The 12123-nt window shown below is 35.9% G+C and overlaps 1 protein-coding gene across 5 annotated transcripts in view; it reads left to right on the top strand.

Annotated features, from left to right (window-relative positions):
* The window catches only part of ERC2 (ELKS/RAB6-interacting/CAST family member 2), a 501303-nt gene that overhangs the window by 343415 nt on the left and 145765 nt on the right, over positions 1-12123 (top strand). For all 5 annotated transcript variants that reach the window (XR_009743832.1, XR_009743831.1, XR_009743829.1 and 2 more), the window contains one exon: positions 4664-4811. Coding sequence is in view for 1 of the 5 variants with exons in the window: in XM_061455881.1 (XP_061311865.1) it covers positions 4664-4811 (148 nt within the window). In the remaining 4 variants the exon portion in view is untranslated. The remainder of the gene's footprint in view (positions 1-4663; positions 4812-12123) is intronic.

Here is a 12123-nt window from a genome sequence, read left to right as displayed (position 1 = left end):
CACTCTTAAGCATGTTAGCTGGAGAGTAGATCAGACTGTATGTTGTTCTTGGTGCCAGTTCAGGTCTTGATTTTCAAAAGTTCTTTCAGAGAAATGCATGATGAGTTTCTAGCAGCAAAGCAGAACTGTATTACTCACCTGAGAGATGTAGACAAAGACCTTGACACCTGTTTACATTTTTGAATGGAGTTTACTTCATATTTGTGAGGAAGTAATTATAGTCAGCTGTTTTGATGGCATCTCAGCCTTGTTTCTAGTGGTTAGATAATCTCATTTCAAGTTTGCTGCAAAAAATGTGATATTAATTTTTTAGTGGGGTCACTGGGTAGCTAAAATAAATCGCTTCTGATTTGGTTCTTCTGTAGGAATCTTGAAGTATGCTGATGGGGTAGCACAGCAACTTTCACAGATGTGGGTAAAAGAGCGTATGATATGCAATAAATGAGATACGGGTCTATTCCCGCAGGCTGCTTCATATATGCTTGTATCCTCTCACGATTCCTCACCAGCATGGGCAAGGTATTTTTCAACCTCTATCTCCCAGGTACTCTGTGGAGGAATTGCGCATCTGGTAGTATGGTAGGCCATACATAGTAAAGTAAAGGAGGCTGGTTCGGTTTCTTTAGATGCCCTGTCATAACCTACTTCTTTATCATGTACTCTGCAAAATAGTAGCAATAAAAACTGGTGGGTCTCTCTGTCTTCCCTCTGTATTGAAGTAGTTGATTCGTTAGGATGTAAGCAACCAACATGTGGTAGAATACACGTGGTAGAATCATTTGGTAGAATACCTAGTCCTGCTTTACTGAACTCTTGTTAACCTGAGTGCCTGGTTAAATGCCACTGGATTATATATTTGAGGTTATTACTGTTCAGATTATCCATGATAATAGACACAGATAATATGCTGAAATATTCCAGGAGTATGTCTGTGCAGGCAGATGCAGACTTGCTCTGCCCACACGCTGAGGAGGCTGTATGAGAGCCAGTTCCAGTTTGGAAGCCATCAGTGTGTTGACTGGCATTATTCCCAAGCTAAAACACATTGTTTCTTATATAAATGAAACTTTAAAGCTTCTGAACTAAAGCTGACTCACATTCGGGTGGCTTCAAGATTACTGGTAGTCTGAGTTTGCTTTCAGCGGTGAATCTATGTAGGTGTATTCATCATTCCACATTGCTGTGGAAGAACTTCAGTAGAAATCCCCATCCATGTATTCTTGTGCAGTGATCTCTCAACATGTGTAAGTTTAAGGCTTTGCAACTCCCCTTACATTTACTATAAAGATAAGAGATAAAAAAATACATTGACAATAATGTTGGGGTCCAGTTCAAACCTGTGTACGCACTGTGGGTTTGATTCAAATCTTTGAGTGCCTCAGTGGAGCACTTATGGAGTCATATGAGAGCAACTGTTTTATATGGCTATGAAGCATTATTTCCTGGAAGTGTTTGGTATGAATCATTATTTTGTGTAATTAAGCGTTTGGTTACTTATTTTCCCCAGTATTTCTCTAAGACAGGATAAGTGGTGTATTGAATGGAGTTGCCCTGTGAGCCGCAAGACAATAGATAAAAAAGATTTTGTTAACTTTCCCTTTCAAAAACATTCTCATAACTTGTGGTTGGCTTTCACAATCCCTCAACACCCTCAGCTGAGAAAAAGCATCCTAGGGTCTGCAAAATCTTGTGGTTTTGGGGCTGCAGAATCCAGGGTTTTTCAAAGCATGTTGATTGGCTGTCCTCTCCCATGGAGTGTTTTGTCTCATCTGCTACTTCAAAGTGGGGCTAGACTGTTGCACACTTGAAGAGTTATGACCACAAGAACCTGTGGTCATTTTGGTTAGCGGTGCAGAAAAAGATGGACGTGAGTGAATCCTGTTGTCAGATGTGGAAATGATACCAAATAATTCAGTAGTTTTGATTCTTCTACCACGCTAGTCAGGTTTGTGTTTTCACTGCCAGTTTTGAGGTAGTGAAATTCTAAACTTTGAAGGATAAGTAAAATTTCAGAATAGCTTTATGTAGTTTTCAATTTAAAACTTTTACTCTGTTTGTGGCTTTTTGCAGCTGCAATGCATGTTACACGTAATTGGATACACTATATATCATTAGAAACCTAGTAGATGGCAAGTATTTACTGTAAAATTTGCTACTAGATGAACAGACATATTGTGTTGAGTCTCGCTGGGATGGAGTTAACTTGCATAAATGAAGAATTAATGTAAATGTATGTTGAAACCTTGGAATTCCTGAGATGTAGATTATTTTTTTTTAACCTATTTTCATTCTGAGCGTGTTGGGTTTATGATGGTTATGTCAATGTTTATCTTCAGATATTAAATAAGTATATCTTTAGACTGATCATTATGGTATAAATAAAATCACATTTTGCTCTTAAAGTAGAGGTACCTACTTTACAGCACTGAGTTACTATGAGTTAAAGATTCAGATTTAATCCCACTAATGTTAATTGTAGACAGGGCTAATCTTTGTCCTACATATCCTGAAAACCAGAAAAACATCGTGAAATCTTTTTAAAATAATGCTCAAAATAGAAAAAAAAAAATTGCTTGATGCATGCTAAAAATTGGAAAAGGTTCCTTGGTGCAAACCACCAGAACATTGTCAAAACTTCTGATGGTTAGTCAGAATTTCATTTGTAATTTTAATACAGTCTTCTGTCAGATAATTGAAGAGAAGCTAATGTAATCTTATTTAATTTGAAAAAAAAAAAAAAAGATTTTATGTAATAATGCAATATGCTGTTTCTTTCGGTTTAAATTCACAGAATACCTGTTGCTGGCAGTTTCTGTCAGAAAGCTTATGTCATCACCCCTGAAAAAAGCCTCCTCCTTCTAGGGCTAGGATGCATGTACCAAAAAGTACAGACTTGTATGTAAAAGATACTGTGGAGAAAAAGCAGAAAATACATTTTTCTGTTTGAATCAGATGCTCAAATGACATCATATTTCCATTTTATACAGTGCATAAATTCTCTGCCTTCTGGAAGGTGAGAGGGATTGTTGAACACAGTAGCAGATCATTGCATTAAAAAAATAAGATTTTAATGAGAATGTTATGGAATTGATATGGTATTTGAGCACAACACATAAAAACACTGCGTCTTTTATAAATGCAGCAAGTTTTATGCATTATGAAGTGTATAGAAAACAATATACCTGTATCTCATTTCAAATTAGCATTATAGGTGTGTGACCTTCTGCTATGTTTTTTTCCTTAATACCTGTTATTTGAAATAATTAATAGCTTTCATTTAAATTAAGACTGTTGGAGACTTATGGCATCCTCTTTTAAACATCATTTAACTGTGATTAGAATGAAGACAGAATAATAAATGAGGCTATTTAAGTGTATGAATAAAATGCAACTGTTTATCTAAAATTGATCCACGTCTCATAACTTTGAGAGTAAAATAAATGGGTTGTTTTTCTTTGACTCCATCAGAAATATTGTCCTATAAATATTTACATTAATACATTAGGAACTTTGAAAAAAAAGTGAAATAGCTTTCTTGACATTTTTGCTGGCAAGCAAAGGACTATGAGAATTCCAAACTCCTAGCTCACCTTGACTGTATGAAGTTCATGAGCCGTATTCTTACATTTATTAGCAGCTGGAGCCTAAAGTTAATTTATGACTCATTTATCCATGTTTATTTTTTAATGATTGATCTTACATAGTTCTGGAAAAAGGCATAGGCCGTAACATATTCTGTTCTAAAAGCTATTAAGTATGATATGCTTTTTTCTTGGCTGATAAGTCATAGTCTGTCATTGAATGCATTGCAGAAGATGAATATATTTCTTTTATTGAGTAGAATAAGGGACAGATTATGTCCTTGCCAGCGGGAGCATTTAGAGTATAAGAAATAATAAGATACTGCAAAATCTGTGCTTCCAACTGCATAGTGTAAAAATTACCTTTGTTCTATGTCCACACAAACTATTTATGATATGTGCTGCTAACTTCTAAAAGTGCTGTAAGTTTCTGCTTGCTTTATTTTCAAGATTCCAAAGGAAAAGATTTCCCATGAACAATTAGATCAAGGAACTTACTTTGTAGATGTTATATTTTACTTCTGGCATTATAGTTATGTGGTGATACAATGAATAATAACAGTAAATCCATAGGAAAACATTTAAGTAAACATGAGAGAGATGTCTAGAGGTTTCCGTACTGAGGTCTCTAGAGTACAAAATTAATGGCAAAAAAAAAATGGCAAAAAAAAGTTTTATCTGTGTTGCTTTTTCTTATAATTATTCAATCTGTACGATTTGAATAATTTGCATCATATTTATGTAAGATATTCTGGAATTCAGGAAAGTGAATTGAAAAACATAAGTAGCAGATTTTTAAAAGCAAGACATTTCACAGAAATATTCTTAGCTATCATATTGTAGTAAAAGAGATGGAGATAAATGTTTTATGAAATAGTTGCAGAATGAAAAATCTATAAAGATAACATTTTTAGCTAATCAGTTTATTTCATGATTTGATTAGACTTGACAGTGCTTGCTATTTAAAGTGTTCAGAAGGTCGTTGATTGTTCCTCTAGCAGTTAAACATCTCAAGTTGTATGAGGTAGCAGTATATGTTCTGCTTTGATGAGAATATAATGATTTTTGTTTTATTTAATCAGACAGGAAGCTTTGCTTGCTGCAATTAGTGAAAAAGATGCAAACATTGCCTTGCTTGAACTGTCTGCTTCAAAGAAAAAGAAGACTCAAGAGGAAGTAATGGCTCTTAAACGAGAGAAGGACAGATTAGTACATCAGTTAAAACAGCAGGTGGGGAGACATTAATTTCCATATTTTCATGGCAATAGAAAATTGGCATTATTTTCATTGTTACTATTTTATTCTAACCTCATATTGAAAGTCTTCAAGCCAGGTCTGACATGTGACACCAGTTATGAAAGGTAGGAGGTGTTCAGTGTGTTTATTGCTTCTTTATGGTTGTTAATTATTTTGCTGCATGTTTGCTTGGCTCATACGCGGCCAGTGCACTTTCTGTTTTCCGTCCTCATGCAGCTTCCAATCTTCATTGCAAGAGACAGAGGACAGCACATGCTCTTTGCCATAAAGCAAGATCTAGCCACTCTGTCGACTTTTTCTAACCTTCTCTTCAGTTATTTGCTTATCTATTGTAAAGTAATTGTGTTTTCAGAAGGTTTCAGGCTTTCTGAGAGGTTATCTGGAAATCATGATTATCCTAAAACTCTCAAATGAGTAAAAATCACTGTGTCTTCAGCACTCTAAGTTATTTGAGGTTTTGATTAAAAAAAAAAAAAGTTACAAATTCTAGAAATAGATTTTGTCATAAGCAAATTTATGTTCTGCTGTATTAATGAGGAAAATAACCATACTAGACATAACACGCAGGTACCAGACACAGTATATAGTTCTTTTCTCTGTCTAAATAAAATGCTTAACTCTGCATACTGTGCAGTGGCTACTCCCCCTGATTTTTAAAAGGTAATAGTCATAGCCAGAAGAGGTAATGTAGGCAAGAAGACAGAGGATGTTCAGATAACCTAGGTACTAAAGACCTGTGCTGTGTGTCATGTATGTTGTTAAGCACCTTTCCCGTTTCAGAATAGGTCAAAAAAATGAAAAAGCTTTTATCAGACCATGTCTGAAGATGTTGTGTCTGATGTTTTCTTTCGTGTGACATTACTGAATTCTGTGATTGTTGCTTGAGGAGGAGAATACCATTGTTAAGATCATTCTGATCTCCCAAGCCCGCCAGAGTAACTGCTCTGCTGTCAGGCAGTCTGCCACTTTACAAATGATCATGCCATTTCAATAATGCTTGGACGTACTGCATAGTAAGTGCTATGATTATTCTGAATCATGCATTGCTTACTGCAGAACTCCATACATTAAATAACAGAAAGTTAAGGAAAACCCTTGCTGTTAGGCTGAATTCCCAATAGCTCTGACCTCATGCATCTAATCATAGCTTTTTCCCACAGGTCTGTAAAAATAGGAAACAGCCCCTGAGCATGAACTTACCCACTTGTGATGTTGACTTCAGTACAGACATTCCAACCAAGTACCTGTGTTCCAGCCATGATGCATTCATGTCAGCTGGCCAGGAGACATTTCACCCAAATTTATATGCTAGATAGGCAGACATACTTCATGATTTTTAGTACTTCATCTCACTGTGCTACATCAGAGCAGATGATGCTATGTTCCAAAGAATTTTGGGGATCTTTTTCTATTAGCTTGCTTTGGAAAACAGAAGGCAGTTATTTTCTCTTTTAGATTGTCTCATTTTTTTCATCTTTATCTTTTGTTACTGAAGAGTAAATGAATACACCACTTTGCCATGTTCCATGGTACCTGTCCTGGATGTTTTTTAATTGTTAATTAGAGATGTGGGAGATTGTTTTTTTGTTGGTGGTGGTTTTGTTTGTTTGTACCTTTAGACTCTTGATGAAAAGTCGTAACTTTCTTCAGGCAGAGTGAAGGAATAGTAGAAGAGAATTGCTGGAGAGGCATTGTTTTGGATAACTTCAGTTAGAACTGTAACCAAATACTTCAAATACCTCCATTATTTATAACAATAAAGATCTTCAGTAAAGCTATTTAACTAGATTAAATTGACGCCAAAATAATCTCCCTGTTATCTCAGACACCACCAAAAAAACAAAAAGACACCAGGAACAGGAATGTGGTTTAACTAGGTCACCGCTTTATTACACTTAAGAATTATCTGATAATAGAGGCTGTAGAGATCATTCATACTTCTTTAATCCCTTTGGGAAGAAAACTGTGAGCCCCCCAAAGCTCTAACGTGTGCACCCAAAACAAAGGCTTGTTAGTGCTGCTCTTCCTCGCTATGACTATGCCAGGCCAGGGGAGAAGTGAAGTATTCCACACTCTGTGATATATACACCCAGTTCCTCAGTTTGCCTTATTGTCCCATTGCCCATTTCCACAGTTCTTCTGACAGAAAGAAGAAAAGAAAGCTGAACTTCTCCAGCCTAATGTGATCATGAAGGGAGAGATATTTATAAACATCAGAAGATGACTTACTAGATAATGCTAAATATTAGGTCTCCAAATCTACTCCTGTTCTCAACTGCAGGAAGAATTACTGCTTTGAGAGACAAAGTAACAGGGTGGGCAGTGATATATATTCCTTCATGTAGATCCGTAATAGCAGATGGATTTTTGATGCATCTACCTGTCCAATCAAACAAAGCCTAATGTTCATGGCTACAGGAGGGTGAGAACTTACCAAGGCAGTAAGGCAAAGGATGAGAGACGACCTTAGGGAATCTAAGTTGTTTCTTGTTGTGTTGCTCCTTTTCTTGCTCCTCCTCACAAAGGTTCTCTGTCTTTCTGTTACTGATGGGAAAGCTAGACTGCATATGAAACACTGTGGCTGAAAATCTTATTAGCAGAGCATTAGTAGGTGTATGCTTTCCCTGTTCCACAAAGAGACATCAGCTGGTAAATGTGTTGCAGACAAGCTCATTTCTCCTTCAGCAGCTGCAATTCAGATATTTCTTCTGATATATCCTGGAGGAAGTCTCATTCTTGATTTGGACATCAAATAATGCGTATCCTGTACATCAAAAAAATAGTGTTGTACCTGTTCTGTGTCATTATAAAATTGCTACTGTTACAGGTATCATCTTCATGAAATGTAAACATGTTTTGTGCTGTGTTTCAGAAGAAAGTTCTACTCCCCTTATTTTTCTGTCTCCCTTTTACAATTCCTACTTCAAATTTTGCTGTTCTTTTTAGAAACAGACTGATTTCCCAGGCTGTGTAAAGCAGCAGTTAATATGGATTATGTCTTAAATCATGTAGCCAAGCCATTGGGAAATCATTTTAAATTATTTTAGAGGGCTAACTGAAGTTAGAAATTTGCTTGGACATAATTTCACTTTTCCTGGAAACCTACATGCACTGTTGTAGCGTCAAAGCTCATATAGAAACAAAGTCCTACCATTTATTTGGATAATCTTGTCACATTTTCCTCATTATACTGCAGAGTTTATGTTGTGATGCTGCAATTGGTCTTCTAATTGCATCTGCTCTCCTTATCTCCTCCATGTCTCCCAAGAACATCTTGTATATCAGACTTGTCATTTTAGTAAACGAGTAATAACTTGAAATTAGCCTAAAGTGATGAAGAGCTTTGCTATTTGAAATAGAAAATATTATTTCAGTCAAGTTTTATTTTGTGATCTTTATAGACAGGTGAATCACTTTGTCCTAAATTGGCTGTTATGAAACTTCAACCCCTGTACTGCATCAGCTTACATTTGATTGATTTGCTTTTGCCTTTTGTTTGCATACTGGGGAGTTTCTTTCTCTCTCAGAAACTCTCTGAGCCTCTGTTTCTGCTGCTGTCTCTTTCAGTGGCATCCTAGATTTTGTCATATAGTTGATAAATTCAAATTCAGTATTTCTAGTAATTTCAGATCGTGCTCTACTATATACTGATCATTGAAATGGATAATACCTGAAATAATGCAAAATTATACTCCAAGCCTAGCATGCTGATTTGCTATTGCTATTGAAGCAGTGACTTCAGTGTCTAAGGTGTAGGATCACTGTAGCTTGGAAAGTCCTCTGCTGATACAAGAAAGTAAGTACGAAGAGCTTTTTTTGAGGGAGCTACAAAGGCTGCTTTTTGGTAAAGAGCGGGAAGGAGAGGTATGTATGTGAATTCATCGGAATACAAGATTTCTGATTGTATACGTGAAATGCCCGGGAATATCGTCTTTGAAGCATAAAGAAGGGAACTCACTGTCTTCTTCTGGAAAATCCTGTGGATGAAAGTAAATTTCCTAGAGTCAAAATGTTTTTTTCATACAAAAAAAAAAGTGAACGCTCCTCCTTACTATTTCTGTGAGCGGAAGAGTGTCAGCTACTGCTCTTTCACCTAACTCTGATGAGGCCAGTGAGGGTCACAGTCTAAGGGAAAAGGTTATGGAGTTTTAATGGATATACTTTGTAACACTTACAGGTGCCTACCTCATTGGAAAATCAAAATGTTTGCAAATTCATCTATTGCTACTCAGAATGCTGCATAAGAACTGTGGTGGCTCCTGCCCTCTAAGGTCATTTTAAGCATCAAAAGCCTGCTTCGTATTAAAAGAGATAGGGCACAGTATGCAGTAGATGTCTTAAAGGTTCAGGAGGTCAATTCTATTAAACTCAGTAGAGTAACCCAAAGTATTGAGGTTACTCATAGAATTTTATTGTTATTGGATTAAGGCCAGAAAAACAGATTCTATCACTATGCTGTAATGTATTGCAGACTTGTGCTGAGATTGAGTTGGCTAAATGCAAATGTTGCTGTTCTTACTACAGACTTACACTGTGAAAAAGTTCTCTCATCACTCTGGTAGACTCCTGTAGCATTCTGGTGTGTTTTTTTGTTTTAAATGGAAGCTTTTTGACTCTCCATGAGCTTCCGTAAGGTTTCTTCAGAAGAATATTAACATTGTCCCACAGTCAATGAGCATGAGAGGAAGGAAAGTACTAAGAGCTTTCAGTATCTGGGAGTAACAGGCTGTTGTCTAAAACAGGCACCATTCTGGCAAAGATGAAACAAATACAGTGTTCTGTCTGCTTAGGCATAAACCTTCATCTTAGTATATCCATGTCATAAATTTGATGTTATTCTGTCTTTTATTTCTAATGTGGCTTGTCTTACAACAGTGAAGTCAGTTATCACTCAGTTTGGAAGCAAAGTATTTACTTCCCAAATGCCCCCCCCCCCCCCCCCCCCGGGAGACACCTGTGCTTCCTTTTCTTTTTAATTAGTCTCTTTTTTTTTTTGTAGTAATAAAATGTCAGTGTTTCCCACATTGACAAATGTACTGATTTCTGATTTCCCTTGCTCCACAGTGCCTGCAGACTGATAAAAGACATCCCAATAGTAATCTAAGTGAAAATAGAATTAAATCAGAAATAGAATATGTTAAAAAAAAAAAAGTTTAAAGAAGTCTCAATTTCAAATCTTTGTTTTCTGTTTTTAAATAGTTCATGACTTAAATAATGATCCTAGGACCAAATATGCAGTTGAATGTCTTTCTCTGATTTTCCTGTTCTAATTTTTCTGTCCTTTCGGAACATCAAGCAGATTGTAAATCATCAAAACATTGATTTTGAAGTACTTTGTTACAGTTCTTCACACTGAAAAAGAAGCATCTTAAAGAAATTAAATGTTCTGCCCTTGCAAGGGAATGAGAACATGTGTGATTTATTTTAAACATGAAACTGCAGATATACATATATTAAAGACCAAAATATTATTTGTGTGAATGACTTGAGCAATCTTTTTATGGATTGTGATTGTGTAAGTTTAAGTAAGACTCTGGTTATTCCTAAGATGGAAGAAAAGCATTGGCTTTATCTCAAGCTCTGGCTTACTTTTACAGGTTTTTTTCACATTATGATTTGATAACCTGTGAAAATTATTTGTATCACAGTGCATCCATCTGTAGAATTAGTACAAATTATACTGACCTCTGTGTTGCAAAACACCTTCCCATAAGAAATAAGAGTATTTAATTGTAGAGTTTTAAGTACAATTTAGCATCTGCAACCTGTCAGTTAAATATTTATTGTTTAGTGGTTTAAATAAATGGGAAGCATAGTAATGCACTCCCAGCAAAACAGAACCACTGAAATTCTTTTGTTTCATACACCAAGTGCTGTATTTTGGGAGCCACAGAGCTTTGTAGTAGTCTTGAAAAACCTCTCAGAAATATGGTATTAAACTAAATCACCATGAGGGCTTGGCTGAGTGATTACATAATATTTATAATCACCCTGGCCAAGATTCTGTTTGAGAATTCCGAGGCAGCTATTTTTAGAGAAATTCGTATAGTGATGCAATCTTTCATGACATAATTAGCTTAAAGTCCTTTTTTAGAACAACTCAGGAGATTTTGGTAACAGCAGAAGACACTGCTATGTTACCGATTCATTATGAACTCGGATACTGAGAGAAAATTTCCCAGTTGCCTCTTTTCACTTGTAGGATATAGAGCCAAAAATGTAAGTGGAGTTGGCCAAAATGCAGGGCCTTCTAGCTCCTTGAGAGCATTTTATTTTTCTTCTCAAAACATGAAATTGGAAACCTTTCCAGTGTTTTCAAGACTGCAGGTGTACAGAATACTCTGGCCAGAGGCAAAGCTGGTGCTTGGCAGTCTTCTCTAGTCTATTAGTTCACTATGCTATATTTCATCACAAGAACATAGAATCATAGTATCATAGAATAGTTAGGGTTGGAAAGGACCTTAAGATCATCAAGTTCCAACCCCCCTGCAGCATATTGCTGATGAAACAAAAAGGATGAGAAACAATCAAGAAATTTTAAAAATCTGTGTAGCCACAGTTTCTCAGCAAATTAACCACTAGTAACATTCTCTCTGTATGCAATGCATGGAAGTATTTCTGACTAATTAACATGCAAATATTTCAACTCAGCAGCAAAGTAGTAAAATGGATTGAAGACAACATGTTGCATTGCATATACTACATCAGAAGTAGTGCTAATGTAATATTATGGCAGTGACATCAAGAGCTTAAGAATAACAAAATACCCCAAGTTCTGTTTTCCCTGTTAGAATAATTCAGCTGTATTTAATTGTGTATTTTATGATATTGGAAGTGATTTTATTACTGTATAAGAAAAATAATAGATTTAGAAGTAATTACGATTGTGATGGCAGCCCAAAACATTCTTCTGAAACTCTGTGCATTAATTAATCATGTTTAAACTCACTAATGTTTAAAAAATGTGGGAACAAAAAAGTCTTGCAGTGGTTTCTTATGACGTCTGCAGGCATTATCATCTGTAGACCTTGGCATCAGTAGCGCCGATACTGTGTCCTCCTATTGTGTTGGTTTCTAATCACTATTGCTTCCATTTCTGATGATGTCAAACTAACTTAATGATTCTGATTTCCTTGAATTTCACAAGTGGCAATAATATAGGAGTGCAGTATACTACATTATTATTATTGTAGTAGTAGTAGTAGTGGTATATACAGAGGTCTACTTCAGAGAGTGGTTTATTGTACTGTTGAGTCTAAATGTTACTGTACAGTAAATGAATCCA

This window comes from Pezoporus flaviventris, unplaced genomic scaffold (genome assembly GCF_033815535.1).
Source record: "Pezoporus flaviventris isolate CSIRO_AGI_PZ_B2104156 unplaced genomic scaffold, CSIRO_AGI_Pfla_v1 ptg000021l, whole genome shotgun sequence".
NCBI lineage: Eukaryota > Metazoa > Chordata > Aves > Psittaciformes > Psittacidae > Pezoporus > Pezoporus flaviventris.
This window is presented reverse-complemented; position numbering and strand designations above follow the sequence as displayed.